This window comes from Lepus europaeus, chromosome 5 (assembly GCF_033115175.1).
Source record: "Lepus europaeus isolate LE1 chromosome 5, mLepTim1.pri, whole genome shotgun sequence".
NCBI lineage: Eukaryota > Metazoa > Chordata > Mammalia > Lagomorpha > Leporidae > Lepus > Lepus europaeus.
Window position 1 is genome coordinate 3,526,754 of NC_084831.1, and position 15,999 is coordinate 3,542,752.

The 15,999-nt window shown below is 64.7% G+C and overlaps 2 protein-coding genes across 3 annotated transcripts in view; both read right to left on the reverse strand.

Moving 5' to 3' along the window:
- Nucleotides 1-96: 96 nt before the first annotated feature.
- TNFRSF25 (TNF receptor superfamily member 25) lies at nt 97-4,024 on the reverse strand. Its single transcript, XM_062193844.1, has 10 exons — nt 3,983-4,024; nt 3,398-3,515; nt 3,155-3,286; nt 2,645-2,812; nt 2,470-2,548; nt 1,735-1,790; nt 1,531-1,638; nt 1,305-1,339; nt 767-947; nt 97-549 (listed from the first exon to the last, which is right to left on the reverse strand). The coding sequence occupies exons 1-10, from the start codon at nt 4,022-4,024 to the stop codon at nt 221-223; spliced, it is 1,248 nt and encodes a 415-aa protein (XP_062049828.1). The 3' UTR covers nt 97-220.
- A 606-nt stretch (nt 4,025-4,630) lies between these two features.
- PLEKHG5 (pleckstrin homology and RhoGEF domain containing G5) overlaps nt 4,631-15,999 on the reverse strand; it is a 50,568-nt gene continuing 39,199 nt past the window's right edge. The window contains exons 3-22 of one of the 2 annotated variants that reach the window (XM_062190352.1): nt 15,407-15,536; nt 14,586-14,688; nt 14,151-14,211; nt 13,775-13,866; nt 11,589-11,725; nt 11,195-11,340; nt 10,524-10,718; nt 10,252-10,446; nt 9,671-9,766; nt 9,105-9,176; nt 8,840-8,989; nt 8,594-8,704; nt 8,366-8,515; nt 8,154-8,291; nt 7,943-8,062; nt 6,982-7,114; nt 6,791-6,906; nt 6,512-6,696; nt 5,310-6,089; nt 4,631-5,066 (exon numbers count right to left, since the gene is read on the reverse strand). In XM_062190352.1, the coding sequence (XP_062046336.1) occupies nt 5,057-5,066; nt 5,310-6,089; nt 6,512-6,696; nt 6,791-6,906; nt 6,982-7,114; nt 7,943-8,062; nt 8,154-8,291; nt 8,366-8,515; nt 8,594-8,704; nt 8,840-8,989; nt 9,105-9,176; nt 9,671-9,766; nt 10,252-10,446; nt 10,524-10,718; nt 11,195-11,340; nt 11,589-11,725; nt 13,775-13,866; nt 14,151-14,211; nt 14,586-14,688; nt 15,407-15,536 (3,120 nt within the window). In that variant the 3' untranslated portion in view covers nt 4,631-5,056. Of the gene's footprint in view, nt 5,067-5,102; nt 6,090-6,511; nt 6,697-6,790; nt 6,907-6,981; nt 7,115-7,942; nt 8,063-8,153; nt 8,292-8,365; nt 8,516-8,593; nt 8,705-8,839; nt 8,990-9,104; nt 9,177-9,670; nt 9,767-10,251; nt 10,447-10,523; nt 10,719-11,194; nt 11,341-11,588; nt 11,726-13,774; nt 13,867-14,150; nt 14,212-14,585; nt 14,689-15,406; nt 15,537-15,999 lie in introns of those variants that run through there. The other variant, XM_062190353.1, reaches the window with a different exon arrangement.

Here is a 15,999-nt window from a genome sequence, read left to right on the forward strand (position 1 = left end):
ACCAAGAAGCCGCTTTTCTCCGTAATTTAATACCAAGATCCCGCCCCCAAGCCCTGGCGGAGCCACAGCTGGGCCACGACATGACCCCCCCCTCTCGCCCCAGCGGGAGCCCGGGCAGGCGCTGCTCCGCAGGGCCGCCCCAGGGGGTTAATAAGTGACATAAAATGTCTACACGCGTAAGTAACCGTACTTAGAGCTTGTGCCGAGCCTCCAGGGCGCGTCAAGGGCCGCGCTGCAGGCGGCTACGCAGGTCCTCAGCGCAGCCGTCCAGCCCCATGCGCTCCAGGGCTGCATAGACGGCGCCCAGGCCCGCTGGCTGCTGCTGGCGCCAGCGCTTGAGCATCTCGTACTGCTGGTCGCGGAAGCGGCCGACCTCCACCTCCACGGCCTCGATCTCGGCCTCACGCAACCCCAGCGTGCGCACGAACTCCTTCCAGCGCCGTGCGGGCACCGCGTCCATCACGTCGTAGAGCTGTGGCCCCGGCTGGAGCACAGCGGCTGGCGAGCCTGCGGGAGGCGCTGGCGACTGTGGGGTCTCCAAAGCAGGGCCTGGGGTGGAGCAGGGCCAAGCAGAGCCAATGGGGAAGGCGGCTGTGGCCAGGAGGTGCGTACCAGGGTCCCCACCCCCAGCAGCAGGCCTGCTGGACCCAGGGCAGGGCACCAGATATGGCCAACGTACGGGAAGTGGGCAGGTCATGAGGCTACAACTTCCCACCCTGAACTTAGGAAGATGGGGTCAAGGCCTCAGGCCACTGGCCTTGCTTACCAAGAGCTCTGGTGGGCAGCTGGTCCCAGGACCATGCCAGCTGCGGGCAAGGCCTTTCCTGGGTCTGGGGGGAGCCAGTGGTCCAGCCGTTGCCTACCAACTGGACAGTGCAGACCTTCTCACCACCAGCAGCAGGCACCAGAAGGGTGTGGGCGCTTCCCGAGGGTGAGAGGTGGGTTGCCTGGAAGCCAGCAGTGGCCACATCAGCTCTGCTGGCCCGGCCAGGCCCCTTTGCTGCTGTCCCTGGCCAGGAGTGGCCATTCCCTGGCTCGGGCAGCAGGCATCCTCCCAATGCCACCTTCCCCGTCTGTCCTCTTAGCTTACTGCCTCTGCCCAGAATCCCCCATCTCCCACCCCCTGAGCTGTTGGCCCTGGGTGGTCCGCACCCCCATAGGTGGAGCGCCACGTGAGGCAGGCACCATCTCACCCAGATACCTCGGTTCTTGGCACATTTGTGCATGAGATCGACCCTGTGCCAAGCAGCTGGGAGCCTGAGGCGCTGTCCCAGCCCCAGACGGTGGGACATACCGAGACTCACCTGTGCTGGGGTCAGGGCCTCAGTCTCAGCCGCATCTATTGACAGAGGCAGAGGTCAGCAGCCAGGCAAGGCCCCTGAGCCTGGGTGCAGGTCAGCTTCTCTGGGGCTCCCCTGCACCCCACATAACCTGCCTCAGTTTCCTCGTCCGTATCAGGATGGAGGTGCTCTGGGCTGCTCATCCGGACCCCAGGCCCCTGGGAGCCCATACGTGTACGTGTGGACTTACCAGGAACCGTGGGCTTGGGAGGTTGGCAGCGGTGGTATGTGTAGGTCAGGGTGACCCCAAGCAGGAGCGGGACCCCCAGGCCAGCCAGGAGCACCTGAACCCAGAACACTGAAAAAGCAGCTGGTGGGTTCCAATGCTGCCAACCCCCAGCTTCCCCTTGGCCCATCCTGGCTCCCCCTCTTGCATTCCCAGGACACCACCTACTTTGCCTCCAGCCACAGACAGCAACACAGGGCTCAGGACAGCTCCCCAGGGTGCTCCTGCAAGGGGACAATAGGCTGAGGGCCGGGGGAGTGCCCACCAGGGCCACGGCGTGGCACCTTCACCATCCTGGAGGTCCTGTCCACCCCAGGCCCCTGACCTGTAAGCCTCGCTCGACCCAAGAACGTTCCCGTGCCCCGTTAACAACTGCCATTTACTGGGTGCTCCCAGACCAGAGCTGAGGGTCAGAACGCTCCGGGGTGACAAGGGTCTTGGTTCCCTGCTGCACCCTCAGCACCTCGGACGTGCCTGGGAAAAGGGGGCTCAGGAAACTCGGATGGGTGAGTGCGAGCCTTACCCGTTACAGCCCTATGAAGGACGCTGCCCTGCGGAGACGAGACCCACAGAGCAGAGACTAAGCAGGGTTCCGAATCTGCCCAAGACCCCCTAGAGCGCCTGCTGCCACTCTGATGTCACCTGTATCAGGGTGACTGTGTAAGGGGCAAACCTCTCCTTACCACACACCCGCGAGCGGCACGAAGGGAAACTCCAGCAGAAATGAAGAACGCGCCCCCTTATTTGCATAAGATCCTCTTCCTGTCCTACATTCAGGCCAAGTGCGGCCCACCCACCAGAGGCTGAGGCCCCCTCCCCCGTAGTCCCTCCACTTATTCCTGGAGGCCCCCACCCTGCTCCCAGCCCCCTGCCCTCTCTGGCCTAGGCCAGCCAGGAAGTTACGTGGGGCAGGACAAGCAGCCATTGCCATGTTCATAGAAGCCAGGCAGGCAGGTCCCACAGTCAGCGTCTCTACTGGAACCTGCAGTCCAAGAGATGGCGTGGGTCAGGCTGGGGGAGGAAGGGCGAGCAAGGTGGACGGCGTCTGGGGGCAGAGGGCTCAGGACGGAGGACTCACAGGGCCGTCGCGTGTGGCGGTGCAGGGCCCCACAGTCTGAGCACGGGCGGCACTGGAAAGGTGAACTGTCCCTACAGTGGGCGACCACACACTCGACAAACCAGCCTGGCTCACAGCCGCAGCGGGTGTCTGTCACCGCCGAGCAGTTCTCCAGGGCCACCTGGAAGGCTGGTGGGGGTGCAAGGAGGTGGGCAGCACAGAGCCGGTCAGGGCCAGAGACAGACACCCCCACCCCACCCCACCCCACCCCAGAGAGGCAGAGGCAAAATCCCCCAGTGAACAGGGTCGGGAGAGCCCACCGAGAAGGCGTCAGGGAGAGAACACTACCCCAGAGGGAGAAGCTTGCCGACCGCTGCAGACCACGGCCATGGCACATGGGGAGACAGGAAGAGTGGGAGCAGGCTGAAGGCGCCCAGGCATGGGGGCGGGGGGCGCACAGGGCTCTCACACCCAAAGGCTGGCTCGGGCCAGCCTCTTCCTGAGCCCCTGGGGACCCTGGGAACCTCTCACCTTGCTCATCACAGGTTTGACAGCGGGCACAGCGACTCCTATAGTTCTCCCTGGCCAGGAAGGTGCCCTGCGGGCACGGCAGACAGGTGGAGTTGCCACAGGGCTCTGTGCAGGGGGCCTTCAGGAAGTGCCCTGTGGGACCCAGTGAGAAGTGGCTGCTCCCTCCCTCTCCTGGTTTCTGAGTTTCTTGTCGGCCTCCCTCCATCCCGTCCTGGCCTGCCCACCCCCCTAGTTGGCACTCACCTGCAGGACAGCCCCGGCAACACAACGGGCTGTTCCTCTTCTGGACGTCTCCCGCACAGTCACACGGTGGGCCAGCAGTGCCGCCGTGAGCCCCGGCATCCAGCAGCAGTAGCAGGGCCTGGGGGACGGGTGCTGCTGACTCCCCGCCCCAGCTCCTTGGTTTCAAAGGCCAGCATTCTGTGGAGGCTCCCGGGCAGGGGTGCCCATGGGGTGGGGGTGGCAGGCTAACTTCTTTCCCCCTGTGCGTAGACCAGTCTTCGAAGGAGCAAAGGCGGGGGCACCTGCCAGCCCCAGCCCCTCTCACCCTGCCCCTTCATCCCAGCAGGACCCATGGAGCCCCACCCCCACCCATGCTGTGAGGGGGACCCTGAGGTCCCTGCCCCCCACAGGGAGAGCATCTCTTTTCGCCAGACGGGCCCCACCCTGCTGGTGCCTGTTACTGTGGGTGGGGGGTTGGTGGGCACTGCTGAGCCCCAGTGAACCAGTGAGAGGCGCTGGGGGCCCCTCCCTCGGCAACATGCTGGTGACCTGGGCTGAAGGCCAAGTCCAAGGCTACACCTGGCCTCCCATCGCGCCTGCACTCACCGCAGCCACAGCTGCCACACAGCCCCCAGGCCCCGGCCTCATGGCCCCTGGCACCCGGCGAGTGTGGCCGGGACCTTCCCCTGCTCTGCCTGCTCGTGAACAGCCCCCGCCCACAGGGCCCGCCCCTCGCCATAGAAAAGCCCGCCTCAGGGGTGGGGCCAGGGCGGGGCCACCCTTCCCCGCCAGGGGAGAGGGACTCACATGCAGGGTCCCAGTCTGAGCAGGCCTGCTGAGGTGCACCTGAGCTCCCCTGGGCTACCTGCTGCAGAGGTGCAGGTAGGACAAAGGCTGCGTTCTCCCTCCAGCCCCTGGGTCCAGCCCCAACCCCGAGAATCAACGGGAGGTGGAGCCGGGGCCAGTGACTTCCCTTTCCTGAGCCGCAGCGTGCCCGCCAAGGAGGGGCGGGACCAAAGCACTTGAAGGCACCCAGGCGGGAGACCTGGCTCCCCAGGGTACCTGGGAGAGGGTCCAGGGGAGGCAGCACCCACAGTAGCGACAGTCACGTCGCCCACCCTGACACAGCTCCCGGGAGAGCTGCAATGGCAGCAAACAGGCCTGTTCAGTGTGGTGGTCACGGCAGCTCCCCAAGCAGGGGCAGGAGTGTGGGATCACGGGAGGCGCCCCGCCCGGAGCCCAGAGGCGCCCCTGCCAGGACGGGGGTGGGGTTCAGAAGCACAGGACTCTCCCGCGGAGCAGATACAAGTCTTTATAAAAGAACCAAAGCTCAATAAATAGGCAGCTATACAGAACCCGGGCTGAGCCTGGGAAGGCAGCCGAGGGCAGGGGCAGCGTCCCACTGGGGGCCAGAGGAGGGTCGAGGTGGGAACGGCAGCCCGAATCCAAGCCGGAGGCAGGGACAAGGGCAGGTGTGCAGAGTGGTGTTGCAGTCTGGGTCTCCTCCACTCCATCTGGCCGGCAAAGTGCAAATCGGGCCCCAGCGTGGTGGCAGGGGTCCCGCCGGCGTTCCGGCTCACGTGCACCCGAGGCAGCAGCTGAAGCAGGTGCCAGCACCCCCCAGGAGGCAGGCTGCCTGCTGGCCCCTGGTCAACGGCACCCTTGGGGAAATCCCTCCGCTCAGACCTCCCTGCAGGGGGGAGAGGGGAGAGACGGACCTTCCTTGGCTGACATCGCCGGGGCGGCTCTACTCACCCTCTCCACGCTGTCCCCAGGCCCTTCACTACTGCCCACACAGCTGCACCGAGGCCCAGGCAGGTCTCAGGCCTCCTGTCTGACTACCTGGCCCAAACGCAGAGCTCCCCAACGTGACTGCGCCCCCAGCACCAGCACACCGAGCCACCTGCCCTCTGCCCCAGGCCAGGCCACTCACGAGGCAGTGAGCGTAGAGTTCAGCAGCAGCGTGGTCCTGATTCGGTAGAGCTGGGCCAAGGTCAGCTTCCTGTGCTGGGCAGAGATCCCTGGGGGGAGCTCGGGTTGGGCCCTGGGAGAGGCCCCCGAGGGCAGTTCTCTGTGGCTCTTCCCGGAAGAACCTGCAGGCTCCCGAGCCAGCCAGCTGTCTCTGTCCTTGGGCTCCGGCGGTTTGGGGCCACTGCCAGGGCCAGGTGCTCCTTGGCAATCCCAGCCAGGCCCGGCTCCCTGAGGGGAGCCCCGAGTCCTGGTGCGAGGTGCTGCGGCAGCTAGGCAGAGCTCCGACAGGCTGCGGCTGGGGCCTGGGGGCGCCCCACGGGCGGCAGCCCCTGACAGCAGCTGGAGCAGACTGGCCTCGGACCTGGACTTGATGAGGTGGGGCAGACGGGGCAGCAGCTGGACAGGGGTGCGGCGGCGGAGGCGGGGTGAGGGCAAGGGGGAAGGGGCTTGTGGTAACTCTGGGGGCGGGGGCACTGGCTCTGCCACAGGGGCTGGGGTCACAAAATCCCGCAGGGAGGCTGGGGAGAGGGTGCCGTAGGCAGAGTCCATGGAGCAGGAGCGGCCGTCCATGGGGCCCAGGGGCAGCAGCTCGCTGGTGGGTGTGATGGACGAGGCAGTGGTGCTGAGAGAGGTCTCATCCGACCGGGCGCTGAAGGGGCCGCCGTCCGACTCGGGGGAGGACAGCGTCTCCCCAGGCTCCACCACGACTATGGCCAGGGTCTCCGTGGAGCCATCCGAGACACTAGGGGACCAGGGAGAGAGTCAGCCCGGCCACGGGCAGCCTGGGTAGCACGGGGCAGCCCCGGGCTAGGCAACACCCAGTGGCTTACAGCCTGCAGCCAGGAGCTCCAGGCCCAGGGGTCTTCAACCCTGCACCCCCGACGGACCTTAACCAAGGCTCATAGCCTCTTCGGAAGATTTTCTTTCCTCTTGGCCAAGACCGGACTCCACCTAAGCATCCCCAGCGCAGGGCACCAGGCAGCCAAGCACTCAAGGCTGGGAGCTGGCCACAGGTTGAAGACGACCTGCCTTCCCCGGGGGCTCTGGCGGGCGCCTGGGCCACCCCACCCCCGGGCTCAGCGGAGAGGACCCGGCTGGGTCCCTCCCCGGATCAGGAGCTCAGGCTGAGTGCTCACCCTGCTCTGAGGGCTTCGGCAAACGTACCAGTGCTGCGAGTTGAGGCTGTTGCTGCTTCTGCGCAAGATGGTGGGGGAGCTGGCAGCCGAAGCGCCGCTCTCCTCCTCCCCCTCCTCCTCCTCCTCCTCCTCCTGCTCCTCCTCCTCCTCCAGGCTCTGCAGATGCTGCTGGCTGCCTGGGTGCTCCTGTGCACGCAGCTGCTGCAGCTGGTTCTGAGGGCAGGAGCGAGGGCGCACGGGGGCAGAACAAGCTCTGGTCAGCACAGCCCTCCCCCAACCACCAGTCCACACGGCACTCTGTTCTCACCTGGGCATTGCAGATGGCATCCACCCAGCCCCGGCACAGGGCCTGGCCACTGGCTTGGAACGTGTAGGCCGCCACAGCGCTGTGGAACTCGTTCAGGTAGATGAGAAGGAAGGCGCCTGGTTGGGGAGGCCCAGGTGAGCTTCGGTCCAGGCCACAGCCCCTGCCCCTCGGCCCCTGCCCGGGCGCCTCACCAGGGTCCCGCAGCTCCCGGCACACGAGCTTGTCCACCAGCAGCGGTGGCCGGATGACCTTGGTCCTCTCAGCCTTCTTCACCGCCTTGGTCACCAGGAGCAGATCCGTGAAGAGGAAGCAGTAGACGTCCATCTGCACGGAGGAGCCCACGTGGCCCTCGGGGTTAGGGCCGGGGCCCTGGCGCTGCTGTGGTACCTCCTCCCCTGGAGGCAAACACCCCCTGCCCCTCAACCCCCAAGGAAAATTAAAACAGAAAGGAAGGTGCTTCTCTTTCACTGCGATACACGTTTATGATTTATCTCACCGAGAGCTGATGTTAAAAAGAAGAAAAGGAGGAAAACTTTCGCCCACAATTTACAAGCTCTCGGCTACAACAGGGCAGCAGGGACAGGACGTGCCCCTCCTCCCCCTGGGAACCACCCTGGGTGAGGTGGACACCTGCAGGCTGTGACCCTGACAGCACTCATCAGAGCAAACTGCTGTGGCGTAGCGGGTAAAGCTGCCGCCTGCAGTGCCGGCATCCCATATGGGCAAGTCCCGGCTGCTCCACTTCCGATCCAGCTCTCAGCTATGGCCTGGGAAAGCAGTGGAGGATGGCCCAGGTGCTTGGGCCCCTGCATCCGTGTGGGAGACCCTAAGGAAGCTCCTGGCTCCTGGCTTCAGATCAGCACAGCTCCAGCCACTGCGACCAACTGTGGGGTGAACCAGCAGATGGAAGACTCTCTGTCTCTTTCGGCCTCTCCTTCTCTCGGTATGTAATTCTGACTTTCAAATAAATCTTTTTTTTTCCTAAAGGGCAAACTGCAGGTGCTTCACCATCCCTCACTGTGCCCACCACTCACTACTTCCTGGGTCACCACCCAAGGGACTGGGCAGCCGAGAGCCACCTGCTGGAGCTCAGAAGTCCCCAGGAAGAACCCACAGGACTAGAAGGGGGCGCAGCAGGGGGCCCGGGGTCACCTTGCTGTCCTTGCCCTCCTTCATCCTCAGACTGCCCTCCAGCAACAGCTGCCGGGTCTCCTCGGGGCAGGTGCCCACCATGGGCGTGGTCAGGTCCAGGTGCAGGAATTCCTTCAGGAGCTGGGAAAGGGAGGGGGCGCGGGTGAGGGCTGGATTCCAGGGCTCACCGGGAGCCCGTGTGTGCCCCTCCGGGGGGCGTCACAGCACACACCTTGTCCACCTCCTCGTTGCTGCCTTCCACCACCTCGTAGGCGTCGATGCGGCTCACCACGGCCGCCAGGCGCTGCCGCTCCTGGCGCTGCCGCATGCAAGTGTTCACGTGGTGGATGAAGCGCTCCACGGAGCCGATCTGGGGGCGGGGGCCGGGCTTCAGGCGGGGTCCGGGAGGGCGCGCGCCCGCCCCCCGCCCGGCCACTCGGTTACCATGGTGGCCAGCGCCTCCTTCGCTCGCGGCTCGTCCGTCTTGCGCAGCACCGACTTGAGCAGCAGCGGGTACTTGGTGAGCCGCTGGTGCGGCTTGGCCAGCATGTCGCTCAGCTTCAGCCGCTGGCACTGCTCGTGCTTCTCGGCCCACTGCGGCGAGGGCGGGGCTCAGCGCCGGTCCGGCCCCGCCCCCAGCCCCCCCCCGCCCCGCTCCGGCCCGCCCCTCACCGTGACGTAGGCCCGGAAGAGCTCGTTGTCCCGCAGCAGGCCGCGCATGTACTCCATGCAGCTCTCCTCCTCCACGCAGTAGCGGATGTAGGGCTTAAACAGGGAGCCGAACTGGCGGCGGGGGCGAACGCGGGGCTGGTGAGCGCGCGCACCACCCAGGCCGGGCGGCCGGGCAGGGGTCGCACCTGGGCGGCCGGCTGGGGTCGCGTGCGGTCCCTGGGCCTGCCTGGCTGTCCCCGCACGTACCGACTTGAAGCCTTTCATGAAGTCCCCGGGCTGCAGCGGCGCCCGCGTGCGCCGCGCTTTCTCCAGCACCGGCGCCATCACGCTGCCCCACAGCCCGCCGTGCAGCCGCGCGATCTCGGGGATGTTACTGAACAGGCGCTCGGCCTCCACCTGGGGGTCGGGGGAGGGGGCGAGGCAGTGGTCGGCCCCGCCCACTCCGCCCGGCGGGCCCCGCCCCCGGGCCCCTCTCCACCCACCCCCCCCCAGCCCCAAGCCCCCAGCGCACCTCACACAGCAGCCCGGACTCTTGCAGGTTCAGGAGGCAGCACAGGAACAGCTGTGGGGGCAGGACGCGCGGCTGGGGCAGTGTCCCAGGCCTGAAGCCTCACCCGGTGCTCAGGGTCCCCCAGCCCTCCCCCACTGGAGCTTCATACCTGGGAGGTCAGACCCTGGGGCCCACCTGGAGATCAGCGATCCTGGCCCAACCTGGAGGGAAGCTCTGGGGAAACCTTCCTGCCACACCTGGAATCCGCCGCTACCTCCGCCCTTGTCCACCTCCAGGTCTCTCTGGGGCCCCCTAACCCTGTGGAAATCCCTACAGAGCCCACCCACCCTGTCTCACTAGGGGGTGGGGTGCTGGGCACCTGGCGAGCAGCAGGTGTTCAGAATGAGTCCAAGAAGGTCTCACCTGTGTTGCTCTTGGCAGCCCTGCTGCAGCCCCTTCCCAGGGCCTGTGGGAGCCCCCTCCCGCCCCCATTCACTGTCAGGCTCCTGTCCCCTCTGCGGAGGCCCCGACTCAGCTGAGCAGCCACCCAGAAAGAGACCACGGGGGGCAGGTGCTGCCACACTCACGTTGGTGATCACCCGCAGCTTCCGGATGTAGGAGGCCTCCGTGTGCAGCAGCTCCCACACTGCCTCCTGCTGGTGGCACTGCCTCCGGGTCAGCTTCTAGGGCGGCAGAGGCAGGGCGGCTCACCCAGGAGCCCTGGAGTGTGTCGGGATGGCCAGGGGAGGGCGGGTCGCTGACAGGGACACAGAGGTCCCGCAAGGGGCAGGCGCAGCGGCACCCTCGCCTTAGCCACTTAAGTTCTGGGCCCTCCACCGGCACTAATGCAGCCAGGCGGGGTGAGCATTTGGTGTGGCATTCCAGACTCGGTGTGGGACGCCTGCATCCCACACTGGAGGGCCTGGGTTTGAGGTCCGGCTCCACTCTGATTCCAGCTTCCTGCTGTGCAGGCCCTGGAAGGCAGCAGGTGGTGCCTCTCGGGAGAACCCAGGTTGAGTTCCCAGCTCCCAGCTTCAGCCTGGCCCCCTCGGTTTCTCCAAAGTGGGCCAACGATAGGCTGCTCCACGGCACGTCCTGCTGGGGGGTCCTCCAGAGGGCTGCCCCCCTTTCACAAAGGGGGAGGGGGAGGGCCGTGGGCCACACACACCTCGTGCCCATCGATGAGTTCCCGCCAGCTGTGTTCCAGCCGCAGGCAGGCGTTGCCGTCCTGCTCGTCCTCGTCGTCTTCCTCCTCTTCCTCCCAGGAGTCGTGGTCGAAGCGCAGTCTCCGGGGCAGCCTGGGCAGCCCGAAGAGGCTGTAGGCGTGCAGCTTACCCTCCAGCTGCTCCATCTTGTCCACCTCCTGGAAGGAGGCCCCCGGTCAGCGCAGGGTTCAGGGCCAGCCAGCTGCCCTGTCCCAGGGCCCACAGGCCCACGTACCCGACCGAAGGCGCTGCTGCTGGGGCCCGAGCTGAAGAAGCCGCTGAAGCGACTGGCCGCCCGGTTCTTCCAGCTGTCGCTGCCCCCACTGCTGGTGCTGGGCAGAGAGCAGCTGCAGGGTGTGGGGGGCTCCTGCCCGGGGATGCTCGCCTCCCCCAGGAATTCCGACATGTTCTTCCGGCGGCGGCCGGGGGCCTGGCCAGGGAGGGATGGTCAAGGCCAGGCGCTCCTCGGTCCCCTGGCCCCACCCCGCTTCAGGAGGGCAGGCCTGGGGCGCCCCCTCTCCCCGAGACAGACTGCAAGGTCCACACAAAGCTACAGCTGGAGAACTGTGTCCCAGCCACAGGCACGAAGCAGGCCTGAGAGGCCCCCGGTGACACACACGGCTGCACAGGGGGTCTCCAGCAGACTCCCACCTACCCTGTATGGCGTGTGCGCACATACACACACACACACACGTGCTCACTTGTGTACCCTGTCCCTGGCACAGAACACTCACTGACAAATCCCATGACATTGGGGTACAGTTAGATACAGAGAGGGCCCCCTGTTTTCACAGTCCGCCCCATCCCCCAGAGGGGACAGTGAGGAATCCAGGGGGGTACCCCCTGAGGGGGACTCTGAGTCCAGTCTGGGCCCCTGCCCATCCCGACGCGGCCCCTCCTCCTCACCAAGATGTCCACGCTCTCCCGGCGGCTCTGGGGGTCCACACGGTCCCGTGCAGGAGGCCCAGCCCCGGCTGGCCGCAGGGTGGGCAGACTCAGGGACTTGGGGTCCTTCATGCCCTGTTCCACCTTCCCCTCATCCCCTGGCTTGGCTGGGGTGGCGGGAGGGGGGGAACAAGACACCCTCAGCACCAGGTCTGGGGCAGCAGGGGCCCCGGTCTCTCTCCCTGGCTGCCCTCCCCCCACAGCCCCGCCCTGCCAGCACTGCCAGGCAGAGGCACCTGTATGGTAATGAGACTGCCACCAATGGGAACCCGAGCCTGGGAGGGGCGCCCATCCCCAGGAGGCCCAGGCAGGCCCCACCCCACCCTGCCAGCTGGCTGTGGAGCCTGCTGCTCACCTTTGACCCGCAGGTAATGTCCTCCAAACCTGTAGGCCTCGAAGGTGAGGGACAGCGGTGTGTTGGACTGGTCCAGGTAGATGTCCACCTTGCCTAGTGCGATGCCCTTCCTTTCGAATACAGGGAGCAGGACCTCCCTGCCCCAGGGACAGCGTGTCACGGGAGCCCCCACGTGAGCCCCTGCCCCATCCACAGCCCCGGCCCCACCCCTGGAAAGGGAGGCACACGTGGGCTCACAGGTGCAGACACCTGCCCCCAAGTTCCTACACAGGCGCAGCCACACTCCCAGACCTGGGCCCTGCACAGAGGGGCAGCCTCCAAGCTGAGGGTGGCCAGTGAGGTCCAGTGTGCCCGAGACCCACCACGCTCTCAGCTGTGGAGCCCGCCAGCCACTTTCCACAGCTTTTACTCGTTTGGTTTATATTTGTGTCTATTAAACAGCGGAGCCATAATAAGCCCTGAGTTTAGAATACACCAAATGCAACATGTGAAAGTGGTAATAATTCGACAGAATGGTCCTTACCAGCACTGTATTTGCATACATTTGGCACAAATTTCTGAACCCAACTGAACTCTGCTTTTTTATACTTAAAAAAAAATGATAAGGCTGGCACTGTGGCTCAGCAGGTTAAGCCATGGCCTACGACGCTGGCATCTAATATTGGAGCACTGGTTCAAGTCCCAGCTGCTCCACTTCCAGTCCAACTCCCTGCTAATGTGTCTTGAAAAGCAACGGGGCCGGCGCTGCGGCTCAACAGGCTAATCCTCTGCCTGTGGCACTGGCACACCAGGTTCTAGTCCTGGTCAGGGTGCCTGATTCTGTCCCGGTTGCCCCTCTTCCAGGCCAGCTCTCTGCTATGGCCCAGGAGTGCAGTGGAGGATGGCCAAGTGCTTGGGCCCTGCACCCACATGGGAGACCAGGAGAAGCACCTGGCTCCTGCTTTCAGATCAGCGCGCCGGCCGTGGCAGCCATCGGAGGGTGAACCAATGGCAAAAATAAGACCTTTCTCTCTGTCTCTCTCTCACTGTCCACTCTGCCTGTCAAAAAAAAAAAAAAAAAAAGCAACGGAAGATGGTCTAAGAGCTTGGACCCCCACCACCCATGTGGGAGGCCCAAATGGGGTTCCTGGCTCCTAGCTGCAGCCTGGAGAGTGAATTAGAAGAGAACTCACTCGCTCATACTCTCTCTCTGTCACTCTGCCTTTCGAATACATAAATAAAAATCTTTAAAAGTGACAATGAGGGTCTGGTGTTGTGGCAAAGCAGGTAAAGCCTCCACCTGCAAGCTGGCATCCCGAATGGACAATTCCTGGCTGCTCCACTTCTGATCCAGCTCCCTGCTAACAGCCTGGGAAAGCAGCAGGAGATGGCCCAAGTGCTTGGGCCCTGCCACTCTGGCGGAAGACCCAGATGACCCAGATGAAGCTCCTGGTTCCAGCTGGCCCAGTGCCAGCCGTTGCAGCCATCTGGGGGAGTGAACCAGCAGATGGAAGATCTCTCTCTTGGACTACCTCTTTCTCTCTTTCAAAATAAACACATCTTTAAAAAAATAGTAACAGGGGCCAGCACTGTGGCATAGAGGGTACCTGCGGCGCCAGCATCCCATCCTGGTGCCAGTTCAAGTCCCATCCAGCTCCCTGCTAATGTGCCTGAGAAAGCAGCGGGAGATGGCCCAAGCTCTTAGACCCCTGCACCCAGGTAGGAGACCTGGAAGAAGCTCCTGGCTCCTGGCTTTGGTCTGGCCCTGCCCTGGCCATCCTAGCCATTTGGGGAGCAAACCAGCAGATGGAAGACCTCTCTCTTTCTCTCTCTGCCTGTCTCTGTAACTCTGCCTTTCAAATACATAAATCTTCAAATAATCATAATCATAATAATAAAGGCTTTGCCAGCATTAAGACGCGACTTCTTGCCATTCCTCCCTTCCTCATGTGATCACAACTGCTTTATTTCTCCTGGTTATTGAGGTCTGTGCCCCACTCCAGTTCATGTCTGGGTATTCCAAAAATGTGTCTCCTTAGTTTAATAATAGCAAGAAAGCACACACAGGTTCACAAGCACTGTCACGCTCCCTTCCACAAGTATGCTCACCCACACGTGTCTGGGGCACACGCTCACTCACGGGTCACCTCACAGACACGAGGGAGGGACCCAGGGCCACCCCCGCCCTCAGCCCCACCGACCCCTACCCCAGCGTCTTCTTCTTCATGGCCGGGACGATCTCCGTCTCCACGTCCACGCTGAGGTCAAACTTGAGGGTGAAGCACTCCTTGCTGGGGTCCTGAGAGGCCATGAGGGTGTTGGCTTCTCCCCTGCCGCCCTCGAGGCGTGGATGGGGCCCCCCGCAGGGACAGGGACCCCACCCCAGGGAGGCGTCCAGCACCCTCCCACAGAGGGGCTCCTGGGCCGGGTGGGCAGTGCCGGGCTGCAAGGCAAGGCAGCAAGGCGGGGACACGCTCACTCCACAGCCCAGAGTTCAGGGCAGGGAGAGGGCCTGGGAGGCAGGGAGAGGGCCTGGGAGCAGGGGAGGGCCTGGGAGGCAGGGGCCCGCCTGGGGGTCCTTACATCCGTGTGTCTCCTCCTTGCTTTCTTCTTGGACAGCTTCAGGCCTGTGCTCTTGCGATCCCTGCAGGGAAGCGGTGAGGGCAGAGTGGGAGAAGTGGGAGAAGTGGGAGGGGTGGGAGGGGTGGGAGGGGTGGGAGGGGTGGGTGGGCCCTGAGGGGGGCCTAGCCTGGCTCCCCAGCCCTCCATCACCGCCATGTGATGTGACTGTGCGCCCTCTGGTGGCCAGCATGGGAGTCACAGTCAATGGGACTCATGCAGGCACTGAAGGCTGGCCCAGGAGGGGACCCCGGCTCCAGGAAGTGGAGACGCACAGTGGTGAAGAGGAGCCTGCCAATCAGCCCCTCTGGGGGAAGGCCCCAAAGCATCCGTTCCTTGGACCGACCCAGCCCCGGGGCCTCCCCTCGTATCTGCTCTGCCCGCCAAACCCTCACCTACCCTTTGCCATCCACAGAGCCTTCCTCCTCCTCCTCCAAGTCCATGGCAGGGCTGGTGCGCGGTGGGCATGACCGGGTGGACACATTCCGGGCCAGGACAGAGCCTTTGGAGAGAACGGGGAGGTGGGGACATTATACCTGCCCCCTCCCTGGGCCTCAACTTGGCCACATCCAAGGCACCGTCCCGGGAAGCCCCAAGTGGCTAAGGCCCCTCAAGTCTGGGAGCAGAGGGGCTTGGTCCTGGCTGTCTATGCCACCCCCAGTCCCCGAAGGACACAAGAGCTCTGGACAACGAGCCTGCCCAGTGCAAACCCACTGTGGCCTCAGTTTACCTTTCTGTACAGAACAACGAACCCTGCCTCTGGGCTTGCCTCCCCTCCCCCAGCGCTGTGGCCACACCTCAAGTCTGGGGGGGATGGGTTGGGGAGAGCCTGGCAGAGAGGAGAATCCTGTCCCTCCAATCAGTGAGGAGGAGACAGGGGCTGGCATTTCCTGCCAGGCCCGGGGACCCTGCAGGCCTTAGGCAGTGCTCAGCAGGAGGGCCCTCTGCTTCCTGCAACACCCACCCCACGCTGCCCCAGCCTGGCTGGGGACAGGAGGAGCCCGGAAGGAGCCCCCTGCGTGCTGGCTCGGGGCGGGGGCAGCTGGGAACACAGCCCTGGGGAGGGGACAGTCGGGGACAGTCCCTGTCTCTCTTGCTGAAAAGGCACCTCAGCGTATTTGGGTTGCACTCCTCACAGCCAATGGGTGGCCCTCCTGGGGTTCCAACTCACACCGAAACCCGGCCGCCCCAGACGGGGCTCCCAGCTGCCCGGAGCTCACCCTGTGGGGGCAGGTCGAAGCGGACATGCCCGTCGTAATGCATGGTGCTGTGGAACTTGCTGTCACAGGCCTCACAGAGGTTCAGGGGGCCCCCGAGGTGCAGCTGCTGGCAGTTGGCGTGGTGGCATACCTGTGCGGGGAGTGGAAGGGGGCTGGGCCCACAGGCAGGCGCCCCCGCACCCAGCACCGGCGGACAGGGCTGCCCCTCACTCCTCCCACCGCCCCTGCCCAGGGCCCCCCCGCCGCTCCTTCTTCCTTCAGCTGTTTCCCAAGTACCTGCTGTGTCCTTTCCTAGGGATACAGAGAGAAGGAGACGCCTGCCCCCTAGGGCCCGGGTGGGAAACTACAAGGCGGTTGCCACCAGGGTCTCCTCCCAGGGTACAGGCAGGAAAGGCCCCCAGAGATGGAGCCTGGGGCTGAACTTGGCTTGGCCAGCTCAGTGTCGACACGGGAAAGCCCTGAGTTCTAGGGAGCCCCGCCACGCCCTGCCCAGGCCCTGAATCGAGGTTATGGAGGTGTCGGAGCCGGGCAGTGGTGCCCACACGGTGCCGTGCGCTGCTTGGAAGCCTGGGCCTCGGCTTACCCGTCTCACC